Source organism: Oncorhynchus mykiss, chromosome 23, assembly GCF_057628025.1.
Source record: "Oncorhynchus mykiss isolate SJ-2025 chromosome 23, ASM5762802v1, whole genome shotgun sequence".
In the NCBI taxonomy this organism is placed as follows: Eukaryota; Metazoa; Chordata; class Actinopteri; order Salmoniformes; family Salmonidae; genus Oncorhynchus; species Oncorhynchus mykiss.
The window spans coordinates 59890217-59916641 of NC_143044.1; the positions used below are offsets into that span (position 1 = coordinate 59890217).

Consider the following 26425-nt stretch of genomic DNA (forward strand, 5'->3'; position numbering starts at 1 on the left):
CCGTCATCCTGTAGTCTGACCCCAGGCCCGTCGTCCATTAGTCTGACCCCAGGCCCGTCGTCCATTAGTCAGAACCCAGGCCCGTCGTCCATTAGTCAGACCCCAGGCCCGTCGTCCTTTAGTCAGACCCCAGGCCCGTCGTCCTTTAGTCAGACCCCAGGCCCGTCGTCAATTAGTCAGACCCCAGGCCCGTCGTCCTTTAGTCAGACCCCAGACAAGTCGTCCTTTAGTCAGAACCCAGGCCCGTCGTCCTTTAGTCAGAACCCAGGCCCGTCGTCCTTTAGTCAGAACCCAGGCCCGTCGTCCTTTAGTCAGACCCCAGGCCCGTCGTCCTTTAGTCAGAACCCAGGCCCGTCGTCCTTTAGTCAGAACCCAGGCCCGTCGTCCTTTAGTCAGAACCCAGGCCCGTCGTCCTTTAGTCAGAACCCAGGCCCGTCGTCCTTTAGTCAGACCCCAGGCCCGTCGTCCTGTAGTCAGACCCCAGGCCCGTCGTCCTTTAGTCAGACCCCAGGCCCGTCGTCCTTTAGTCAGACCCCAGGCCCGTCGTCCTTTAGTCAGACCCCAGGCCCCTTTAGTCAGGCCCCAGGCCAGTCGTCCTTTAGTCAGACCACAGGCCCGTCGCCCTTTAGTCAAGCCCCAGGCCAGTCGTCCTTTAGTCAGGCCCCAGGCCCGTCGTCCTTTAGTCAGGCCCCAGGCCCGTCGTCCTGTAGTCAGGCCCCAGGCCCGTCGTCCTGTAGTCAGGCCCCAGGCCCGTCTTCCTGTAGTCAGGCCCCAGGCCCGTCTTCCTGTAGTCAGGCCCCAGGCCCGTCTTCCTGTAGTCAGGCCCCAGGCCCGTCTTCCTGTAGTCAGGCCCCAGGCCCGTCTTCCTGTAGTCAGGCCCCAGGCCCGTCTTCCTGTAGTCAGGCCCCAGGCCCGTCTTCCTGTAGTCAGGCCCCAGGCCCGTCTTCCTGTAGTCAGGCCCCAGGCCCGTCTTCCTGTAGTCAGGCCCCAGGCCCGTCTTCCTGTAGTCAGGCCCCAGGCCCGTCGTCCTGTAGTCAGGCCCCAGGCCCGTCGTCCTGTAGTCAGGCCCCAGGCCCGTCGTCCTGTAGTCAGGCCCCAGGCCCGTCGTCCTGTAGTCAGACCCCAGGCCCCTTTAGTCAGCCTGTCATCTTTTAGTCAGACCCCAGGCCTGTCATCTTTTAGTCAGACCCCAGGCCTGTCATCCTGTAGTCAGACCCCAGGCCAGTCGTCCTGTAGTCAGACCCCAGGCCAGTCGTCCTTTAGTCAGACCCCAGGCCAGTCGTCCTTTAGTCAGACCCCAGGCCAGTCGTCCTTTAGTCAGACCCCAGGCCAGCCGTCCTTTAGTCAGACCCCAGGCCAGCCGTCCTTTAGTCAGACCCCAGGCCAGTCGTCCTTTAGTCAGACCCCAGGCCAGTCGTCCTTTAGTCAGACCCCAGGCCAGTCGTCCTGTAGTCAGACCCCAGGCCAGTTGTCCTGTAGTCAGACCCCAGGCAAGTCATGCTTTAGTCAGACCCCAGGCCAGTCGTCCTTTAGTCAGACCCCAGGCCAGTCATATCATTCCTCCCTGCACAGTAACTTTAAAATATTCTTTGTGATTGGCCTCCTTCGACCAAATACCTCAGTCATACTGTATTCTATACCGTACTGTATTCTATATCATACTGTATTCTGTATCATACTGTATTCTGTATCATACTGTATTCTATACCGTACTGTATTCTATACCATACTGTATTCTATACCATACTGTATTCTGTACCATACTGTATTCTGTACCATACTGTATTCTATACCATACTGTATTCTGTACCATACTGTATTCTATATCATACTGTATTCTGTACCATACTGTATTCTGTACCATACTGTATTCTGTACCATACTGTATTCTGTACCATACTGTATTCTGTACCATACTGTATTCTGTACCATACTGTATTCTGTATCATACAGTAACGTCACCCAACTGAACCTCCCTGCCCTCTCACAGTACCACTCCAAGCATCTCACCCCCCACCTCCCTGCCCTCTCACAGTACCACTCCAAGCATCTCACCCCCCACCTCCCTGCCCTCTCACAGTACCACCAAGCATCTCACCCCCCACCTCCCTGCCCTCTCACAGTACCACTCCAAGCATCTCACCCCCCACCTCCCTGTACATTAACTTTACCTTGTCCCTTGTGGTTGACCTCCTTGGCGGCGATGACCTTGTTGATGACGGTCTGGAGAAAGTCGCTCTCCCCCGCCACCCTGGTTGAAAAACGGGAGATGTTCAGTTGCCTGTGGCGAAGCACGGCATCATCCAACGCTAGCCTGTAGTAGGCACATGACAGGAACAACACCAGAGAGAGAGGAGAGGAGAGGAGGGCAGAGGAGAGAGCAGAGCAGAGGAGAGTAGAGGAGAGAGGAGAGTAGGGCAGAGAGAGAGCAGAGAGAGCAGAGAGAGAGAGCAGAGTAGAGGAGAGGAGAGGAGGGCAGAAAGAGAGAGAGGAGGGCAGAGAGAGAGAGAGAGAGAGGGAGCAGAGATAGAGAGAGCAGAGTAGAGGAGAGAGGAGAGGAGAGGTGGGCAGAGAGAGAGAGAGAAGAGAGGAGGAGAGAAAGCAGAGAGAAAGAGAGAACAGAGGAGAGAGGAGAGGAGAGGAGGGCAGAGAGAGAGAAGAGAGGAGGAGAGAGAGAGAAGAGAGGAGGAGAGAGAAAGCAGAGGAGGGCAGAGAGAGAGCAGAGGAGGAGGAGAGGGCAGAGGAGAGGAGGAGAGAGAGAGCAGAGGAGAGGAGGGCAGAGGAGAGGAGAGAGGAGAGGGAGAGCAGAAAAGGGCAGAGGAGAGGAGAGAGCGCAGAGGAGAGGAGGAGAGAGAGCAGAGGAGAAGAGGAGAGGGAGCAGAGGAGAAGAGGAGAGGGAGAGCAGAGGAGAGGAGGAGAGAGAGCAGAGGAGAGGAGGAGGGCAGAGAGAGAGCAGAGGAGAGCAGAGGAGAGGAGAAGAGAGAGCAGAGGAGGGCAGAGAGAAATGCCTGAAGGATGCATAACATTTAAAGGAATACATATAGTATGTTTAAGGGTAGAAATGAAAGAAATAAGACCTTGATTGAATTAAAAAGCAGCAATAACATTGAAGCATGCCTAACATCTCTCCGTTTCCTCTTCCTGTGGACTTTAAATCAACTAAATATTAATAGACTAGGCTAGAAAAGGCCATTGTAACCCTGGTCGAAGTCTTTTAGGGAAAGATGTTGCCCCCGGCAACACTAGGAAGAACATGACATTATATCTCAACCTTTGTTTTAACAATGTGAGGGCCATTTCCGTCTCCAAAACGAAGCCGTTTGCATGCCAGAGATCTCTAACCAATTATATAGTTACATCAAACAGTCCTTAATTAGGAACGGTAACTTCCTGTTTAGTTTGCCTTAGAACAGGGTCCTAGTTAAAAACTAAAGCTGCTATTCAGGAAACTACCAAAATTCATCACTACGACAGTGTGTGTGTGTGTGTGTGTGTGTGTGTGGAGAGGAGGAGAGAGTCTAATCCATTATGTATGTTCCTAGATAGAGCTGTTAACTGAGGAGATCTGCCTACCGTGCCAACTAAACTAACTTAGCTAACTGATTGGTAGCTACGACTGAGTTCCAAATGACACTCTATTCCTTACATCCTTCACCACGTTCACTATATAGGGAATAGGGTGCCATTTGGGGTCAATGGTAGTGCACTATATAGGGAATAGGGTGCTATTTGGGGGTGAATAGTAGTGCACTATATAGGGAATAGGGTGCCATTTGGGGGTGAATAGTAGTGCACTATATAGGGAATAGGGTGCCATAGTAGTGCACTATATAGGGAATAGGGTGCCATTTGGGGGTGAATAGTAGTGCACTATATAGGGAATAGGGTGCCATAGTAGTGCACTATATAGGGAATAGGGTGCCATTTGGGCCTCAAACTAAACTATTTCCAATTATGGAATCCTCTCAGGGACACAGGCAGTTAATGAGATCGCCTTAATTTAGTCACGGTGGAATAGTGGAGGATCTGAGCCCAAAATGGCAACCTATTCGCTATATAGTGCACTACTTTAAACCTGGTCTATGTAGGTAATAGGGTGTGCAATAAACTGCACATGAATCAGGTGTGAAGGGTTGAAAACATCCCTGTTTGAGTCACAAATGGACCAGGGTCTATAGGGTAGTAGTGCACTACTTTAGACCAGGGTTTATAGGGTAGTAGTGCACTACTTTAGACCAGGGTCTATAGGGTAGTAGGGCACTACTTTAGACAAGGGCCCATAGGGTAGTAGTGCACTACTTTAGACCAGGGTCTATAGGGTAGTAGTGCACTACTTTAGACCAGGGTTTATAGGGTAGTAGTGCACTACTTTAGACCAGGGTTTATAGGGTAATAGTGCACTACTTTAGACCAGGGTCTATAGGGTAGTAGTGCACTACTTTAGACTAGGGTCTATAGGGTAGTAGTGCACTACTTTAGACCAGGGCCCATAGGGTAGTAGTGCACTACTTTAGACCAGGGTTTATAGGGTAGTAGTGCACTACTTTAGACCAGGGTCTATAGGGTAGTAGTGCACTACTTTAGACCAGGGCCCATAGGGTAGTAGTGCACTACTTTAGACCAGGGTTTATAGGGTAGTAGGGCACCACTTTAGACCAGGGTCTATAGGGTAGTAGTGCACTACTTTAGACCAGGGTTTATAGGGTAATAGTGCACTACTTTAGACCAAGGTTTATAGGGTAATAGTGCACTACTTTAGACCAGGGTCTATAGGGTAGTAGTGCACTACTTTAGACCAGGGTTTATAGGGTAGTAGTGCACTACTTTAGACCAGGGTCTATAGGGTAGTAGTGCACTACTTTAGACCAGGGTTTATAGGGTAGTAGTGCACTGTATAGGGAACGACATGCCGGCACCAAACTCTAACACGACACATCCAAATATATATCTGACCAATTCCGTAAAGTCAGTGTGGAAGAGGTGAAAAGATGATTGTTGTCTATCAACAAATGACAAGCCACCGAGGTCAGACAGTCGGGATGGAAAATTACTGAGGATAATAGTGGATGATATTGCCACTTCCAATATGCCACATCTTCAATTTAAGCTTACTAGAGAGCGTGTGCCCTCAGGCCTGGAGGGAAGCTCAAGTCATTCCCCTCCATAAGAATAGTAAAGACCCATTTACTGGCTCAAATAGACAACCAATCATACAAAACAACTAAAACCTTATGCAACTGTGAAGAGACACACACAAAAGGTAGAGACACACACAAAAGGTAGGAGACACACACAAAAGGTAGAGACACACACAAAAGGTAGAGACACACACAAAAGGTAGAGACACACACAAAAGGTAGAGACACACACAAAAGGTAGAGACACACACACAAGGTAGAGACACACACACAAGGTAGAGACACACACACAAGGTAGAGACACACACAAAAGGTAGAGACACACACACAAGGTAGAGACACACACAAAAGGTAGAGACACACACAAAAGGTAGAGACACACACAAAAGGTAGAGACACACACAAAAGGTAGAGACACACACAAAAGGTAGAGACACACACAAAAGGTAGAGACACACACAAAAGGTAGAGACACACACAAAAGGTAGAGACACACACAAAAGGTAGGAGACACACACAAAAGGTAGAGACACACACAAAAGGTAGGAGACACACACAAAAGGTAGAGACACACACAAAAGGTAGAGACACACACAAAAGGTAGAGACACACACAAAAGGTAGAGACACACACAAAAGGTAGAGACACACACAAAAGGTAGAGACACACACAAAAGGTAGAGACACACACAAAAGGTAGAGACACACACAAAAGGTAGAGACACACACAAAAGGTAGAGACACACACAAAAGGTAGAGACACACACAAAAGGTAGAGACACACACAAAAGGTAGGAGACACACACAAAAGGTAGGAGACACACACAAAAGGTAGAGACACACACAAAAGGTAGAGACACACACAAAAGGTAGAGACACACACAAAAGGTAGAGACACACACAAAAGGTAGAGACACACACAAAAGGTAGAGACACACACAAAAGGTAGGAGACACACACAAAAGGTAGAGACACACACAAAAGGTAGGAGACACACACAAAAGGTAGAGACACACACAAAAGGTAGAGACACACACAAAAGGTAGGAGACACACACAAAAGGTAGAGACACACACAAAAGGTAGAGACACACACAAAAGGTAGGAGACACACACAAAAGGTAGAGACACACACAAAAGGTAGGAGACACACACAAAAGGTAGAGACACACACAAAAGGTAGAGACACACACAAAAGGTAGGAGACACACACAAAAGGTAGAGACACACACAAAAGGTAGAGACACACACAAAAGGTAGAGACACACACAAAAGGTGAGACATACACAAAAGGTAGAGACACACACACAAGGTGAGACATACACAAAAGGTAGAGACACACACAAAAGGTGAGACATACACAAAAGGTAGAGACACACACAAAAGGTGAGACATACACATTGTAATATTGTCGTATGGTTGGTATTATACATTTTTTATTGTAGATATGAAGTGGTGTAATAATGTTATATGATGTGCTTAGACCCCAGGAAGAGTAGCTGCTGTCTTGGCAGGAACTAATGGGGATCCATAATAAACCCCAGGAAGAGTAGCTGCTGCCTTGGCAGGAACTAATGGGGATCCATAATAAACCCCAGGAAGAGTAGCTGCTGCCTTGGCAGGAACTAATGGGGATCCATAATAAACCCCAGGAAGAGTAGCTGCTGCCTTGGCAGGAACTAATGGGGATCCATAATAAACCCCAGGAAGAGTAGCTGCTGCCTTGACAGGAACTAATGGGGATCCATAATAAACCCCAGGAAGAGTAGCTGCTGCCTTGGCAGGAACTAATGGGGATCCATAATAAACCCCAGGAAGAGTAGCTGCTGCCTTGGCAGGAACTAATGGGGATCCATAATAAACCCCAGGAAGAGTAGCTGCTGCCTTGGCAGGAACTAATGGGGATCCATAATAAACCCCAGGAAGAGTAGCTGCTGCCTTGACAGGAACTAATGGGGATCCATAATAAACCCCAGGAAGAGTAGCTGCTGCCTTGGCAGGAACTAATGGGGATCCATAATAAACCCCAGGAAGAGTAGCTGCTGCCTTGGCAGGAACTAATGGGGATCCATAATAAACCCCAGGAAGAGTAGCTGCTGCCTTGGCAGGAACTAATGGGGATCCTTAATAAACCCCAGGAAGAGTAGCTGCTGCCTTGGCAGGAACTAATGGGGATCCATAATAAACCCCAGGAATAGTAGCTGCTGCCTTGGCAGGAACTAATGGGGATCCATAATAAACCCCAGGAAGAGTAGCTGCTGCCTTGGCAGGAACTAATGGGGATCCATAATAAACCCCAGGAACAGTAGCTGCTGCCTTGGCAGGAACTAATGGGGATCCATAATAAACCCCAGGAAGAGTAGCTGCTGCCTTGGCAGGAACTTATGGGATCCATAATAAACCCCAGGAAGAGTAGCTGCTGCCTTGGCAGGAACTAATGGGGATCCATAATAAACCCCAGGAAGAGTAGCTGCTGCCTTGGAAGGAACTAATGGGGATCCATAATAAACCCCAGGAAGAGTAGCTGCTGCCTTGGCAGGAACTAATGGGGATCCATAATAAACCCCAGGAAGAGTAGCTGCTGCCTTGGCAGGAACTAATGGGGATCCATAATAAACCCCAGGAAGAGTAGCTGCTGCCTTGGCAGGAACTAATGGGGATCCATAATAAACCCCAGGAAGAGTAGCTGCTGCCTTGGCAGGAACTAATGGGGATCCATAATAAACCCCAGGAAGAGTAGCTGCTGCCCGGGCTGGAACTAATGGGGATCCATAATAAACCCCAGGAAGAGTAGCTGCTGCCTTGGCAGGAACTAATAGGGATCCATAATAAACCCCAGGAAGAGTAGCTGCTGCTTTGGCAGGAACTAATGGGGATCCATAATAAACCCAAGGAAGAGTAGCTGCTGCCTTGGCAGGAACTAATGGGGATCCATAATAAACCCCAGGAAGAGTAGCTGCTGCCTTGGCAGGAACTAATGGGGATCCATAATAAACCCCAGGAAGAGTAGCTGCTGCCTTGGCAGGAACTAATGGGGATCCATAATAAACCCCAGGAAGAGTAGCTGCTGCCTTGGCAGGAACTAATGGAGATCCATAATTAACCCCAGGAAGAGTAGCTGCTGCCTTGGCAGGAACTAATGGGGATCCATAATAAACCCCAGGAAGAGTAGCTGCTGCCTTGACAGGAACTAATGGGGATCCATAATAAACCCCAGGAAGAGTAGCTGATGCCTTGGCAGGAACTAATGGGGATCCATAATAAACCCCAGGAAGAGTAGCTGCTGCCTTGGCAGGAACTAATGGGGATCCATAATAAACCCCAGGAAGAGTAGCTGCTGGGATCCATAATAAACCCCAGGAAGAGTAGCTGCTGCCTTCACAGGAACTAATGGGGATCCATAATAAACCCCAGGAAGAGTAGCTGCTGGGATCCATAATAAACCCCAGGAAGAGTAGCTGCTGCCTTCACAGGAACTAATGGGGATCCATAATAAACCCCAGGAAGAGTAGCTGCTGCCTTGGCAGGAACTAATGGGGATCCATAATAAACCCCAGGAAGAGTAGCTGCTGCCTTGGCAGGAACTAATGGGGATCCATAAATAAATACAACAAGGGAATAGGATGCCGTTTCAGATGCAGGCCCCGTCTACTCCACACACTGCTTCCACCATAGAGGAGACGGCTTCAGGGACAGAGGTCAGAGTACTACCCTAACGTAGACATTATGTTCTGGTCCATAGAGGTCAGAGTACTACCCTAACATAGACTTAATGTTCTGGTCCATAGAGGTCCCACCATAGACCTCCAGTATGTTCTGGTCCATAGAGGTCCCAACATAAACCTCCATTATGTTCTGGTCCATAGAGGTCCATTATGTTCTGGTCCATAGAGGTCCATTATGTTCTGGTCCATAGAGGTCCATTATGTTCTGGTCCATAGATATCCATTATGTTCTGGTCCATAGAGGTCCATTATGTTCTGGTCCATAGACCTCCAGTGTGTTCTGGTCCATAGAGGTCCAGTATGTTCTGGTCCATAGAGGTCCAATATGTTCTGGTCCATAGACCTCCAGTATGTTCTGGTCCATAGACCTCCATTATATTCTGGTCCATAGAGGTCCAGTATGTTCTGGTCCATAGAGGTCCATTATGTTCTGGTTCATAGAGGTCCAGTATGTTCTGGTCCATAGAGGTCCAGTATGTTCTGGTCCATAGACCTCCAGTAAGTTCTGGTCCATAGACCTCCAGTATGTTCTGGTCCATAGACCTCCAGTATGTTCTGGTCCATAGACCTCCAGTATGTTCTGGTCCATAGACCTCCATTATGTTCTGGTCCAGTATGTTCTGGTCCATAGACCTCCAGTATGTTCTGGTCCATAGACCTCCATTATGTTCTGGTCCATAGAGGTCCAGTATGTTCTGGTCCATAGAGGTCCATTATGTTCTGGTCCATAGAGGTCCAGTATGTTCTGGTCCATAGAGGTCCCACCATAAACTCCATTATGTTCTGGTCCATATGTGATGTGTTTATGCAACATCTCCCCCATGATCAAGTAGGAACGGAGACATCGACACGGGTTTTGTGACATAGTGCGCTGTGTTATGGTGATGTAATGGATGGGAGAGAGTGTGTGTGTTCATATTTCATACTCACGGCTGGAAGGGGATGAAATGCTGCTTGTCCTCATCATCCATCTTGCCTGTTATGATGTCAGTCACATCCATTACTGTTAGGAACGGGACATATAGTATAGAAGGTCAATGCTATAGCAGTCTGTTACTGATAGAGACAGAGAGGAATGTTAACACAAACAGACCGGTACCCAGGCTAGTTCCAGTAGTCTCTGTTACTGATAGAGACAGAGAGGAATGTTAACACAAACAGACCGGTACCCAGGCTAGCCCCAGTAGTCTCTGTTACTGATAGAGACAGAGAGGAATGTTAACACAAACAGGCCGGTACCCAGGCTGGTTCCAGTAGTCTCTGTTACTGATAGAGACAGAGAGGAATGTTAACACAAACAGGCCGGTACCCAGGCTGGTTCCAGTAGTCTCTGTTACTGATAGAGACAGAGAGGAATGTTAACACAAACAGACCGGTACCCAGGCTAGTTCCAGTAGTCTCCGGGTTTAAAGACACGGCCACCATTTATTTACCTGCCACTCCAAAGGGTCTTCTCAGCCCAGAGGTCAGCTTCTTGGTGTTGTTGTCACGTAGCTCCATCCGTCCGACTCTAACGATCTGGCACACAAAGCTGATCTTCTCTCTCTTTAAATCCTCACTGCCAAGGTCCTGTGGGGGGGGGGAGGGGGAGAACGACGACAACCAATAGACTCAGTGGTGGTGTATTGGGAGGAGCAAAACCACCCTGGTGTTCCTGTAAACGTTGTGTAGTCCTACACAACATCAGTTACAAATCGGGAAACAAATCGTTTATACTGATCAAATAATAGAAACGCAACATTACAACAATGGTGTAATGATGATGCTGTTTAAATCAGCGTGTTGATATACCACACCTGACAGATGGATGGTTTAACTGGTCAAAGGAGAAGTCGCTCACTAACAGAAATGTAAACAGGTTTTTTGTGCGAATGGAAAATTTCTGGGATATTTTATTTCAGCGCATGAAACATGGGACCAACACTTTATATTTTTTTGTCCATTGTAGATAGAAGTGTGAGGGGGGGGGGGGGGGGGGCACATTTTAGTTGTTGCTCTAGTACTACACACCTGGATGAAAGCTAGATGAAAGAGATGAGTTGAACGGGATGTGTCGGGAACAACAAACAAACCCCCCTTTAGGTCCCCAGGACCAGGATGAGGAAACACTGAGAAAGAGTGAAGCTATTACATATTACCACGGAGCTGCAGTATGACCGCGGAGCTGCGCTGCAGTATGACCACGGAGCTACAGTATGACCACGGAGCTACGCTGCAGTATGACCACGGAGCTACAGTGTTACCACGGAGCTGCAGTATGACCACGGAGCTACGCTGCAGTGTGACCACGGAGCTACGCTGCAGTGTGACCACGGAGCTACGCCGCAGTATGACCACGGAGCTACGCCGAAGTATGACCACGGAGCTACGCCGCAGTATGACCACGGAGCTACGCCGAGGTATAACCACGGGGCTACACCGGAGTTACCACACAGTGAATGAGTCAGTATTACCGTGGTAACAGTACTGCCCAACACAGTGAATGAGTCAGTATTACCTTGGTAACAGTACTGCCCAACACAGTGAATGAGTCAGTATTACCTTGGTAACAGTACTGCCCAACACAGTGAATGAGTCAGTATTACCTTGGTAACAGTACTGCCCAACACAGTGAATGAGTCAGTATTACCTTGGTAACAGTACTGCCCAACACAGTGAATGAGTCAGTATTACCTTGGTAACAGTACTGCCCAACACAGTGAATGAGTCAGTATTACCTTGGTAACAGTACTGCCCAACACAGTGAATGAGTCAGTATTACCTTGGTAACAGTACTGCCCAACACATTGAATGAGTCAGTATTACCTTGGTAACAGTACTGCCCAACACAGGAAGCAGCTGATTGGAGAACGGTTCATAATAACGGCTGGAACGGAGTAAATGGAAACGTTTACAGCACATAGAAGCCATGTGTTTGATACCATTCCATCCTGACATCACTATGAGCCCGTCCTACCCAATTAAGTTGACAACAGCCGCCTGTGCTGCCAAAGCGCACATTCAAAATTTGACTTATTGTTCCCAATTCTAGTTACATTCCAATCTGCTTTTAGTTTCTCATCCAGGCTGATCTGTTTATTAGACTGCAGCAGTAACACCACCAGGCTGATCTGTTTATTAGGCTGCAGCAGTAACACCACCACCACCAGGCTGATCTGTTTATTAGGCTGCAGCAGTAACACCACCAGGCTGATCTGTTTATTAGGCTGCAGCAGTAACACCACCACCACCAGGCTGATCTGTTTATTAGGCTGCAGCAGTAACACCACCAGGCTGATCTGTTTATTAGGCTGCAGCAGTAACACCACCAGGCTGATCTGTTTATTAGGCTGCAGCAGTAACACCACCACCACCAGGCTGATCTGTTTATTAGACTGCAGCAGTAACACCACCAGGCTGATCTGTTTATTAGACTGCAGCAGTAACACCACCACCACCAGGCTGATCTGTTTATTAGGCTGCAGCAGTAACACCACCAGGCTGATCTGTTTATTAGGCTGCAGCAGTAACACCACCACCACCAGGCTGATCTGTTTATTAGGCTGCAGCAGTAACACCACCAGGCTGATCTGTTTATTAGCCTGCAGCAGTAACACCACCAGGCTGATCTGTTTATTAGACTGCAGCAGTAACACCACCACCACCAGGCTGATCTGTTTATTAGGCTGCAGCAGTAACACCACCAGGCTGATCTGTTTATTAGGCTGCAGCAGTAACACCACCACCACCAGGCTGATCTGTTTATTAGGCTGCAGCAGTAACACCACCAGGCTGATCTGTTTATTAGGCTGCAGCAGTAACACCACCAGGCTGATCTGTTTATTAGGCTGCAGCAGTAACACCACCAGGCTGATCTGTTTATTAGGCTGCAGCAGTAACACCACCAGGCTGATCTGTTTATTAGGCTGCAGCAGTAACACCACCAGGCTGATCTGTTTATTAGGCTGCAGCAGTAACACCACCACCACCAGGCTGATCTGTTTATTAGGCTGCAGCAGTAACACCACCAGGCTGATCTGTTTATTAGCCTGCAGCAGTAACACCACCAGGCTGATCTGTTTATTAGACTGCAGCAGTAACACCACCACCACCAGGCTGATCTGTTTATTAGACTGCAGCAGTAACACCACCAGGCTGATCTGTTTATTAGACTGCAGCAGTAACACCACCACCACCAGGCTGAACTGTTTATTAGACTGCAGCAGTAACACCACCAGGCTGATCTGTTTATTAGCCTTTAGCAGTAACACCACCAGGCTGATCTGTTTATTAGACTGCAGCAGTAACACCACCAGGCTGATCTGTTTATTAGGCTGCAGCAGTAACACCACCAGGCTGATCTGTTTATTAGACTGCAGCAGTAACACCACCAGGCTGATCTGTTTATTAGCCTGCAGCAGTAACACCACCACCACCAGGCTGATCTGTTTATTAGACTGCAGCAGTAACACCACCACCACCAGGCTGATCTGTTTATTAGACAGCAGCAGTAACACCACCAGGCTGATCTGTTTATTAGACTGCAGCAGTAACACCACCAGGCTGATCTGTTTATTAGACTGCAGCAGTAAGACCACCAGGCTGATCTGTTTATTAGACTGCAGCAGTAACACCACCAGGCTGATCTGTTTATTAGGCTGCAGCAGTAACACCACCACCACCAGGCTGATCTGTTTATTAGGCTGCAGCAGTAACACCACCAGGCTGATCTGTTTATTAGGCTGCAGCAGTAACACCACCACCACCAGGCTGATCTGTTTATTAGCCTGCAGCAGTAACACCACCACCACCAGGCTGATCTGTTTATTAGGCTGCAGCAGTAACACCACCAGGCTGATCTGTTTATTAGCCTGCAGCAGTAACACCACCACCACCAGGCTGATCTGTTTATTAGCCTGCAGCAGTAACACCACCACCACCAGGCTGATCTGTTTATTAGCCTGCAGCAGTAACACCACCACCACCAGGCTGATCTGTTTATTAGGCTGCAGCAGTAACACCACCAGGCTGATCTGTTTATTAGACTGCAGCAGTAACACCACCACCACCAGGCTGATCTGTTTATTAGCCTGCAGCAGTAACACCACCAGGCTGATCTGTTTATTAGGCTGCAGCAGTAACACCACCACCACCAGGCTGATCTGTTTATTAGGCTGCAGCAGTAACACCACCAGGCTGATCTGTTTATTAGGTTGCAGCAGTAACACCACCACCACCAGGCTGATCTGTTTATTAGACTGCAGCAGTAACACCACCAGGCTGATCTGTTTATTAGACTGCAGCAGTAACACCACCACCACCAGGCTGATCTGTTTATTAGACTGCAGCAGTAACACCACCACCACCAGGCTGATCTGTTTATTAGGCTGCAGCAGTAACACCACCAGGCTGATCTGTTTATTAGGCTGCAGCAGTAACACCACCAGGCTGATCTGTTTATTAGCCTGCAGCAGTAACACCACCACCACCAGGCTGATCTGTTTATTAGACTGCAGCAGTAACACCACCACCACCAGGCTGATCTGTTTATTAGCCTGCAGCAGTAACACCACCAGGCTGATCTGTTTATTAGGCTGCAGCAGTAACACCACCACCACCAGGCTGATCTGTTTATTAGGCTGCAGCAGTAACACCACCACCACCAGGCTGATCTGTTTATTAGGCTGCAGCAGTAACACCAACACCACCAGGCTGATCTGTTTATTAGGCTGCAGCAGTAACACCACCACCACCAGGCTGATCTGTTTATTAGGCTGCAGCAGTAACACCACCACCACCAGGCTGATCTGTTTATTAGACTGCAGCAGTAACACCACCACCACCACCAGGCTGATCTGTTTATTAGGCTGCAGCAGTAACACCACCACCACCAGGCTGATCTGTTTATTAGGCTGCAGCAGTAACACCACCAGGCTGATCTGTTTATTAGACTGCAGCAGTAACACCACCACCACCACCAGGCTGATCTGTTTATTAGGCTGCAGCAGTAACACCACCACCACCAGGCTGATCTGTTTATTAGGCTGCAGCAGTAACACCACCAGGCTGATCTGTTTATTAGGCTGCAGCAGTAACACCACCACCACCAGGCTGATCTGTCTATTAGGCTGCAGCAGTAACACCACCAGGCTGATCTGTTTATTAGGCTGCAGCAGTAACACCACCAGGCTGATCTGTTTATTAGGCTGCAGCAGTAACACCACCAGGCTGATCTGTTTATTAGGCTGCAGCAGTAACACCACCAGGCTGATCTGTTTATTAGGCTGCAGCAGTAACACCACCAGACTGATCTGTTTATTAGGCTGCAGCAGTAACACCACCACCACCACCAGGCTGATCTGTTTATTAGACTGCAGCAGTAACACCACCAGGCTGATCTGTTTATTAGACTACAGCAGTAACACCACCACCACCAGGCTGATCTGTTTATTAGGCTGCAGCAGTAACACCACCAGGCTGATCTGTTTATTAGCCTGCAGCAGTAACACCACCAGGCTGATCTGTTTATTGGACCGCAGCTGTAACACCACCAGGCTGATCTGTTTATAAGGCTGCAGCAGTAACACCACCAGGCTGATCTGTTTATTAGGCTGCAGCAGTAACACCACCAGGCTGATCTGTTTATTAGACTGCAGCAGTAACACCACCAGGCTGATCTGTTTATTAGGCTGCAGCAGTAACACCACCACCACCAGGCTGATCTGTTTATTAGGCTGCAGCAGTAACACCACCAGGCTGATCTGTTTATTAGACTGCAGCAGTAACACCACCAGGCTGATCTGTTTATTAGACTGCAGCAGTAACACCACCAGGCTGATCTGTTTATTAGGCTGCAGCAGTAACACCACCAGGCTGATCTGTTTATTAGGCTGCAGCAGTAACACCACCAGGCTGATCTGTTTATTAGGCTGCAGCAGTAACACCACCAGGCTGATCTGTTTATTAGCCTGCAGCAGTAACACCACCAGGCTGATCTGTTTATTAGGCTGCAGCAGTAACACCACCAGGCTGATCTGTTTATTAGGCTGCAGCAGTAACACCACCACCACCAGGCTGATCTGTTTATTAGGCTGCAGCAGTAACACCACCAGGCTGATCTGTTTATTAGCCTGCAGCAGTAACACCACCAGGCTGATCTGTTTATTAGGCTGCAGCAGTAACACCACCAGGCTGATCGGTTTATTAGCCTGCAGCAGTAACACCACCAGGCTGATCTGTTTATTAGGCTGCAGCAGTAACACCACCACCACCAGGCTGATCTGTTTATTAGACTGCAGCAGTAACACCACCAGGCTGATCTGTTTATTAGACTGCAGCAGTAACACCACCACCAGGCTGATCTGTTTATTAGGCTGCAGCAGTAACACCACCATGCTGATCTGTTTATTAGACTGCAGCAGTAACACCACCAGGCTGATCTGTTTATTAGACTGCAGCAGTAACACCACCACCACCAGGCTGATCTGTTTATTAGGCTGCAGCAGTAACACCACCACCACCAGGCTGATCTGTTTATTAGGCTGCAGCAGTAACACCACCAGGCTGATCTGTTTATTAGACTGCAGCAGTAACACCACCAGGCTGATCTGTTTATTAGCCTGCAGCAGTAACACCACCAGGCTGATCTGTTTATTAGGCTGCAGCAGTAACACCATCACCACCAGGCTGATCTGTTTATTAGGCTGCAGCAGTAACACCACCAGGCTGATCTGTTTATTAGGCTGCAGCAGTAACACCACCACCACCAGGCTGATCTGTTTATTAGGCTGCAGCAGTAACACCACCAGGCTGATCTGTTTATTAGGCTGCAGCAGTAACACCACCAGGCTGATCTGTTTATTAGGCTGCAGCAGTAACACCACCAGGCTGATCTGTTTATTAGACTGCAGCAGTAACACCACCACCACCAGGCTGATCTGTTTATTAGGCTGCAGCAGTAACACCACCATGCTGATCTGTTTATTAGACTGCAGCAGTAACACCACCACCACCAGGCTGATCTGTTTATTAGGCTGCAGCAGTAACACCACCAGACTGATCTGTTTATTAGGCTGCAGCAGTAACACCACCACCACCAGGCTGATCTGTTTATTAGGCTGCAGCAGTAACACCACCAGGCTGATCTGTTTATTAGGCTGCAGCAGTAACACCACCACCACCAGGCTGATCTGTTTATTAGGCTGCAGCAGTAACACCACCAGGCTGATCTGTTTATTAGGCTGCAGCAGTAACACCACCACCACCAGGCTGATCTGTTTATTAGGCTGCAGCAGTAACACCACCAGGCTGATCTGTTTATTAGACTGCAGCAGTAACACCACCAGGCTGATCTGTTTATTAGCCTGCAGCAGTAACACCACCAGGCTGATCTGTTTATTAGGCTGCAGCAGTAACACCATCACCACCAGGCTGATCTGTTTATTAGGCTGCAGCAGTAACACCACCAGGCTGATCTGTTTATTAGGCTGCAGCAGTAACACCACCACCACCAGGCTGATCTGTTTATTAGGCTGCAGCAGTAACACCACCAGGCTGATCTGTTTATTAGGCTGCAGCAGTAACACCACCAGGCTGATCTGTTTATTAGGCTGCAGCAGTAACACCACCAGGCTGATCTGTTTATTAGACTGCAGCAGTAACACCACCACCACCAGGCTGATCTGTTTATTAGGCTGCAGCAGTAACACCACCAGGCTGATCTGTTTATTAGACTGCAGCAGTAACACCACCACCACCAGGCTGATCTGTTTATTAGGCTGCAGCAGTAACACCACCAGACTGATCTGTTTATTAGGCTGCAGCAGTAACACCACCACCACCAGGCTGATCTGTTTATTAGGCTGCAGCAGTAACACCACCAGGCTGATCTGTTTATTAGACTGCAGCAGTAACACCACCACCACCAGGCTGATCTGTTTATTAGACTGCAGCAGTAACACCACCAGGCTGATCTGTTTATTAGCCTTTAGCAGTAACACCACCAGGCTGATCTGTTTATTAGCCTTTAGCAGTAACACCACCAGGCTGAGAGAACCTTTTCAAAGGAGGATAACCTTTTGTTAAGGAGGCGGTTTTCACTACCAAATTGCTTTAACTCCCTATTTAATTGTGTCCATGGTTCATGTCCTGCTGTGATCCATGCTGTGCCGCCAGTGTAGCGAGCGGAGTAGCGGGCGCCAACTAGCTCGTCGTACGTAGGCGCTTGGTGACCCGGGCTGCCCTTGGCCAGCCATTAGTAGAGAGGTGACCTTTGACAAACAAACCGGGTCGCTCTGGGTCGTTCTCTTTCTTTCAGAGCCGGGGAACTTAACAAACACAGCCGCCCAAACAGGGGGGTAAACACACACACACACCCCGACATCCCTCAAGACAGGTCTAGGTAAACACACACACAGACAGCCCTCAAGACAGGTCTGGGTAAACAACCCTGCAGTAGCAGCCAACACTCTACATATACTCACAGTGAAGACTGATCTCAGGTTATGTAGCTGGTCTATATCTACATATACTCACAGTGATGTAGCTGGTCTATATCTACATATACTCACAGTGATGTAGCTGGTCTATATCTACATATACTCACAGTGATGTAGCTGGTCTATATCTACATATACTCACAGTGATGTAGCTGGTCTATATCTACATATACTCACAGTGATGTAGCTGGTCTATATCTACATATACTCACAGTGATGTAGCTGGTCTATATCTACATATACTCACAGTGATGTAGCTGGTCTATATCTACATATACTCACAGTGATGTAGCTGGTCTATATCTACATATACTCACAGTGAAGACAGATCTCAGGTTATGTAGCTGGTCTATATCTTTCACCAGGCCTTGACTGGACCATCGCACCAGGTAATTCTCACTGGGGAGGAGGGGAAGAACCAACATCAACATTTTAGCTTTACAATCTGGCATCACAAATCAACTCTCTAGTCTCAAGATGAACAAATGACAATCGACTGACTAATGTCGAACACAGATGAGACGTTTCCTGAACAGTATCCTGGAACAAGAGAAAACCCCCAGGCAGGCTGGCAGCCGGGTCTGTACTGTAACGTTCCTGGCTCTGCACTCGGGCCTAGGACAATACTATTCCCATGATTCAGAGGTTCTCCAGAAATCCTGATGAGAGGATTCCCACAATAGTGAGGAAATAACCAGGGGGGAATGCTCTAACAAGGGAGGGAATGCTCCAACCTGGGAGGGAATCCTCTAACCAGGGAGGGAATCCTCTAACCAGGGAGGGAATCCTCTAACCTGGGAGGGAATCCTCTAACAAGGGAGGGAATCCTCTAACCAGGGAGGGAATCCTCTAACCAGGGAGGGAATCCTCTAACCCGGGAGGGAATCCTCTAACCCGGGAGGGAATCCTCTAACCAGGGAGGGAATCCTCTAACCAGGGAGGGAATCCTCTAACCAGGGAGGGAATCCTCCAACCAGGGAGGGAATCCTCCAACCAGGGAGGGAATCCTGATGACCTTTAACCCTCTCAGAGGGTTACAGAGGAACAGACCTGATGACCTTTAACCTTAAAAGAAACCATTCAAAACAACTAATTCCTATAATTTACAGTGTCAAATAAGAGCAAATGTCGTTATGATAAGTTTGGTAGTAACTTGTGAAAATCGTTGCAGGAAATCTTTTGAAGCTCAGGTCGACTACAAAACCCACAATGCAACGCTCTCCCTATGGGCTCTATATGTACTGTACAACGATGACCTTTAAACCTATGACGTCATAGGAGGTTACATACCTGATGAACTTTGACTCAACAGGGTCGTAGAGGGACATGAGGACCTCTGCGTCTTCGCCGATCTTACACACCACGTTCTTCAGGGTGACGAAGAGAGCGAAGGACGGTGTCTGGGCGAACTTGGCCTGCCTGCTCAAATCTACATTCTGTTTCTGAGACTGTCCCAGGGAGAGGAGGAGGAGGGAACAGAGATGTTGTATTTAATACAGGGGTCCAGTAGTCTTCACTAGCCTGACTGTCATATCATCTGGGCCACGGGCCTATGAAGGTTAAAGAAGGTTGAGAATCACACACACAAGAGAGACATTTGAAGGGGACTCTTAGCTAGTTTTCAGCACTGAGGATGGACACAGTGACTAGACTGTATTTCCCATCAGTCAGACCCATCTTCATTAGACTGGACAGTGACTAGACTGTTATTCCACATCAGTCAGACCCATCTTCATTAGACTGGACTGTTATTTCCCATCAGTCAGACCCATCTTCATTAGACTGGACAGTGACTAGACTGTTATTCCACATCAGTCAGACCCATCTTCATTAGACTGGACTGTTAATTCCCCATCAGTCAGACCCATCTTCATTAGACTGGACAGTGACTAGACTGTTATTCCCCATCAGTCAGACCCATCTTCATTAGACTGGACTGTTATTCATCATCAGTCAGACCCATCTTCATTAGACTGGACAGTGACTAGACTGTTATTCCACATCAGTCAGACCCATCTTCATTAGACTGGACTGTTAATTCCCCATCAGTCAGACCCATCTTCATTAGACTGGACAGTGACTACACTGTTATTCCCCATCAGTCAGACCCATCTTCATTAGACTGGACAGTGACTAGACTGTTATTCCACATCAGTCAGACCCGTCTTCATTAGACTGGACAGTTATTCCTCATCAGTCAGACCCATCTTCATTAGACTGGACTGTTATTCCTCATCAGTCAGACCCATCTTCATTAGACTGGACAGTGACTAGACTGTTATTCCACATCAGTCAGACCCATCTTCATTAGACTGGACTGTTAATTCCCCATCAGTCAGACCCATCTTCATTAGACTGGACAGTGACTAGACTGTTATTCCCCATCAGTCAGACCCATCTTCATTAGACTGGACTGTTATTCCTCATCAGTCAGACCCATCTTCATTAGACTGGACTGTTAATTCCCCATCAGTCAGACCCATCTTCATTAGACTGGACAGTGACTAGACTGTTAATTCCACATCAGTCAGACCCATCTTCATTAGACTGGACTGTTAATTCCCCATCAGTCAGACCCATCTTCATTAGACTGGACTGTTAATTCCCCATCAGTCAGACCCATCTTCACAGTGACTAGACTGTTAATTCCCCATCAGTCAGACCCATCTTCACAGTGACTAGACTGTTAATTCCCCATCAGTCAGACCCATCTTCATTAGACTGGACTGTTATTCCCATCAGTCAGACCCATCTTCATTAGACTGGACTGTTATTCCTCATCTTCATTAGACTGGACTGTTATTCCTCATCTTCATTAGACTGGACTGTTATTCCTCATCTTCATTAGACTGGACTGTTATTCCTCATCTTCATTAGAGTGGACTGTTAATTCCCCATCAGTCAGACCCATCTTCATTAGACTGGACAGTGACTAGACTGTTATTCCACATCAGTCAGACCCATCTTCATTAGACTGGACTGTTAATTCCCCATCAGTCAGACCCATCTTCATTAGACTGGACAGTGACTAGACTGTTATTCCCCATCAGTCAGACCCATCTTCATTAGACTGGACTGTTATTCCTCATCAGTCAGACCCATCTTCATTAGACTGGACTGTTAATTCCCCATCAGTCAGACCCATCTTCATTAGACTGGACAGTGACTAGACTGTTATTCCCCATCAGTCAGACCCATCTTCATTAGACTGGACAGTGACTAGACTGTTATTCCCCATCAGTCAGACCCATCTTCATTAGACTGGACTGTTAATTTCCCATCAGTCAGACCCATCTTCACAGTGACTAGACTGTTAATTTCCCATCAGTCAGACCCATCTTCACAGTGACTAGACTGTTAATTCCCCATCAGTCAGACCCATCTTCACAGTGACTAGACTGTTAATTCCCCATCAGTCAGACCCATCTTCACAGTGACTAGACTGTTAATTCCCCATCAGTCAGACCCATCTTCACAGTGACTAGACTGTTAATTCCCCATCAGTCAGACCCATCTTCATTAGACTGGACTGTTATTCCCATCAGTCAGACCCATCTTCATTAGACTGGACTGTTATTCCTCATCTTCATTAGACTGGACTGTTATTCCTCATCTTCATTAGACTGGACTGTTATTCCTCATCTTCATTAGACTGGACTGTTATTCCTCATCTTCATTAGACTGGACTGTTATTCCTCATCTTCATTAGACTGGACTGTTAATTCCCCATCAGTCAGACCCATCTTCATTAGACTGGAATGTTAATTCCCCATCAGTCAGACCCATCTTCATTAGACTGGACAGTGACTAGACTGTTATTCCCCATCAGTCAGACCCATCTTCATTAGACTGGACTGTTATTCCTCATCAGTCAGACCCATCTTCATTAGACTGGACTGTTAATTCCCCATCAGTCAGACCCATCTTCATTAGACTGGACAGTGACTAGACTGTTAATTCCACATCAGTCAGACCCATCTTCATTAGACTGGACTGTTAATTCCCCATCAGTCAGACCCATCTTCATTAGACTGGACAGTGACTAGACTGTTATTCCCCATCAGTCAGACCCATCTTCATTAGACTGGACAGTGACTAGACTGTTATTCCCCATCAGTCAGACCCATCTTCATTAGACTGGACTGTTATTCCTCATCAGTCAGACCCATCTTCATTAGACTGGACTGTTAATTTCCCATCAGTCAGACCCATCTTCACAGTGACTAGACTGTTAATTCCCCATCAGTCAGACCCATCTTCACAGTGACTAGACTGTTACTTCCCCATCAGTCAGACCCATCTTCACAGTGACTAGACTGTTAATTCCCCATCAGTCAGACCCATCTTCACAGTGACTAGACTGTTAATTCCCCATCAGTCAGACCCATCTTCACAGTGACTAGACTGTTAATTCCCCATCAGTCAGACCCATCTTCATTAGACTGGACTGTTATTCCCATCAGTCAGACCCATCTTCATTAGACTGGACTGTTATTCCTCATCTTCATTAGACTGGACTGTTATTCCTCATCTTCATTAGACTGGACTGTTATTCCTCATCTTCATTAGACTGGACTGTTATTCCTCATCTTCATTAGACTGGACTGTTAATTCCCCATCAGTCAGACCCGTCTTCATTAGACTGGACTGTTAATTCCCCATCAGTCAGACCCATCTTCATTAGACTGGAATGTTAATTCCCCATCAGTCAGACCCATCTTCATTAGACTGGACAGTGACTAGACTGTTATTCCCCATCAGTCAGACCCATCTTCATTAGACTGGACTGTTAATTCCCCATCAGTCAGACCCATCTTCATGCTTTGTTGATTTCAAAAAAGCCTTTGACTCAATTTGGCATGAGGGTCTGCTGTACAAACTGATGGAAAGTGGTGTTGGGGGTAAAACATACGACATTATAAAATCCATGTACACAAACAACAAGTGTGCGGTTAAAATGGGCAAAAACACACACACATTTCTTCACACAGGGTCGTGGGGTGAGACAGGGATGCAGCTTAAAAAATAAAGAAAACCCCTGAATGACTGGTACTGTATGTGATAATGATTTTGAGAAGAGGTGCTAGTTCTGATTACAATTCACAAAGCCCTTTAAAAAAAAACATGCCGGAGCATCTGAGAGAAGGCATTAACATTCATGGTGGTGACCTGAGACAATGTAATATCACTCCGTGTATACACAAAGGCAGAGATGGAAAGGTCTCACAAGATGACTCCTCACAGCTGAAGGGCACTTAACCAATTTAGAGTCACTTCATGTGGCACCATAATCCCTGAGAGGAGAGGTGGCGGGGAGAGAGAGACGAGGTGGCAGGGAGAGAGAGGAGAGGTGGCAGGGAGAGAGAGGAGAGATGGCAGGGAGAGAGAGGAGAGGTGGCAGGGAGAGAGAGGAGAGGTGGCGGGGAGAGAGAGACGAGGTGGCAGGGAGAGAGAGGAGAGGTGGCAGGGAGAGAGAAGAGGTGGCAGGGAGAGAGAAGAGGTGGCAGGGAGAGAGAGGAGAGGTGGCGGGGAGAGAGGAGAGGTGGCAGGGAGAGAGAGGAGAGGTGGAGGGGAGAGAGAGGAGAGGTGGAGGGGAGAGAGAGGAGAGGTGGCAGGGAGAGAGAAGAGGTGGCAGGGAGAGAGAGGAGAGGTGGCGGGGAGAGAGGAGAGGTGGCAGGGAGAGAGAGGAGAGGTGGAGGGAGAGAGAGGAGAGGTGGAGGGGAGAGAGAGGAGAGGTGGCAGGGAGAGAGAAGAGGTGGCGGGGAGAGAGAGGAGAGGTGGCAGGGAGAGAGAGGAGAGCTGGCAGGGAGAGAGAAGAGGTGGCAGGGAGAGAGAGAAGAGGGCAGGGAGAGAGAAGAGAGGTGGCAGGGAGAGAGAGGAGAGGGCAGGGAAAGAGAGGAGAGGTGGCGGGGAGAGAGAGGAGAGGTGGCGGGGAGAGAGAGGAGAGGTGGCAGGGAGAGAGAGGAGAGGTGGCAGGGAGAGAGAGGAGAGCTGGCAGGGAGAGAGAAGAGGTGGCAGGGAGAGAGAGAAGAGGGCAGGGAGAGAGAGAAGAGGGCAGGGAGAGAGAGGAGAGGTGGCAGGGAGAGAGAGGAGAGGGCAGGGAAAGAGAGGAGAGGTGGCGGGGAGAGAGAGGAGAGGTGGCGGGGAGAGAGAGGAGAGGTGGCAGGGAGAGAGAGGAGAGGTGGCGGGGAGAGAGAGGAGAGGTGGCAGGGAGAGAGAGGAGAGGGCAGGGAGAGAGAGGAGAGGAGGTGCCAGTTGTTCATGACGTGTCACATACAGGAGGTGAGAGGGGAAAAGGCCTGAATGGTGTTAACATGTTCTATAATAACACAGCATCTCACACAGAGAATCTCATTCCACATCGCTGCCTCTCACTGGGGAGACCATGTGGCAAAATGGGATGTTTCATTTCTTATTCTCTGTGCATATCGTTGCCGTGATCTTCTGCTTGCTCGTTGGGAGCGAGGCCAGGTTACTGTAAAATCGCTGCTGATGTAAATAGGGGTTTATAAATGAATATGATTGATTGATTACTTGATTGATGTCTGAACTGATTGATGTCTGATGTTTACCTTCTCCTCTTGGATCCTGTCCTCGATCTGTTTGGAAGCAGCTTCATGGGCTCTGAAGAGAGAGACGGTGCTGGTAGAGTCGGGGTCCAAGATGTTGCCATCTTTATCTCTCACCACGAGGTCTAGATCCAGGTACCTGATATACAAGGAGAGGAGAGGAGAGGCAGAGGCAGAGAGAGAGGAGAGGAGAGGAGAGGCAGAGAGAGAGGAGAGGAGAGGCAGAGAGAGAGGAGAGGAGAGGCAGAGAGAGAGGAGAGGAGAGGCAGAGAGAGAGGAGAGGAGAGGCAGAGAGAGAGGAGAGGAGAGGAGAGGCAGAGAGAGAGGAGAGGAGAGGCAGAGAGAGAGGAGAGGAGAGGCAGAGAGAGAGGAGAGGAGAGGAGAGAGGAGAGGAGAGAGCAGAGAGAGACATATTTCCCTCAGATTACACAGACCTACAAAGCATTTGAAAACAAACCAAATTTTGATAAACTCCCATATCTACAGGGTGACATCACAGTGTGCCATCACAGCAGCAAGATTTGTGACCTGTTCCCACAAGAAAAGGGAAACCAGTGAAGAACACACACCATTGTAAATACAACCCATATTTATGCTTATTTATTTTATCTTTTGTACTTTAACTATTTTTACATTGTTACAACACCCGATATATATATAATATGACATTTGTAATGTCTTTATTTTTTTGGCATGTAGAGGTCTGTAATTTTTATCATAGGTACACTGCAACTGTGAGAGACGGAATCTAAAACAAAAATCCAGAAAATCACATTGTATGATTTTTAAGTAATTAATTTGCATTTTATTGCATGACATAAGTATTTGATACATCAGAAAAGCAGAACTTAATATTTGGTACAGAAACCTTTGTTTGCAATTACAGAGATCATACGTTTCCTGTAGTTCTTGACCAGGTTTGCACACACTGCAGCAGGGATTTTGGCCCACTCCTCCATACAGACCTTCTCCAGATCCTTCAGGTTTCGGAGCTGTCGCTGGGCAATACGGACTTTCAGCTCCCTCCAAAGATTTTCTATTGGGTTCAGGTCTGGAGACTGGCTAGGCCACTCCAGGACCTTGAGATGCTTCTTACGGAGCTGATCAAATATGTCATGCAATAAAATGCAAATTAATTACTTTAAAAATCATACAATGTGATTTTCTGGATTTTTGTTTTAGATTCCGTCTCTCACAGTTGAAGTGTGAAAAAATACAGACCTCTGCATGCTTTGTAAGTAGGAAAACCTGCAAAATTGTACTCCCCACTGTATTTTCATAATATGACATTTGGAGTGGGAGGGAGGAGAGAGAGAGAAATGGAGAGGGAACAAGAGAAGGAAAAAGGAGAGAGAGAGAGAGAGAGAGAGAGAGAGAGAGAAAAGGAGGCAGAGAGCGAGCGAGAGCAAGAGAAGGAGAGAGCGAGAGCGAGAGAAGGAGAGCGAGAGAAGGAGAGCGAGAGTGAGAGAGGAGAAGCAGAGAGAGAGAGAGAGAAAGGAGAAGGAGAGAGAGAGAAGGA

General features: G+C 47.9%; 1 protein-coding gene across 5 annotated transcripts in view; it reads right to left on the bottom strand.

Annotated features, from left to right (window-relative positions):
- The window catches only part of LOC110514830 (dedicator of cytokinesis protein 1), a 611880-nt gene that overhangs the window by 511479 nt on the left and 73976 nt on the right, over window positions 1-26425 (bottom strand). For all 5 annotated transcript variants that reach the window (XM_090217799.1, XM_090217795.1, XM_090217797.1 and 2 more), the window contains exons 7-12: window positions 24910-25045; window positions 19628-19785; window positions 18655-18736; window positions 10295-10430; window positions 9792-9864; window positions 2172-2251 (exon numbers count right to left, since the gene is read on the bottom strand). In XM_090217799.1, coding sequence (XP_090073925.1) covers window positions 2172-2251; window positions 9792-9864; window positions 10295-10430; window positions 18655-18736; window positions 19628-19785; window positions 24910-25045 — 665 coding nt within the window. The remainder of the gene's footprint in view (window positions 1-2171; window positions 2252-9791; window positions 9865-10294; window positions 10431-18654; window positions 18737-19627; window positions 19786-24909; window positions 25046-26425) is intronic.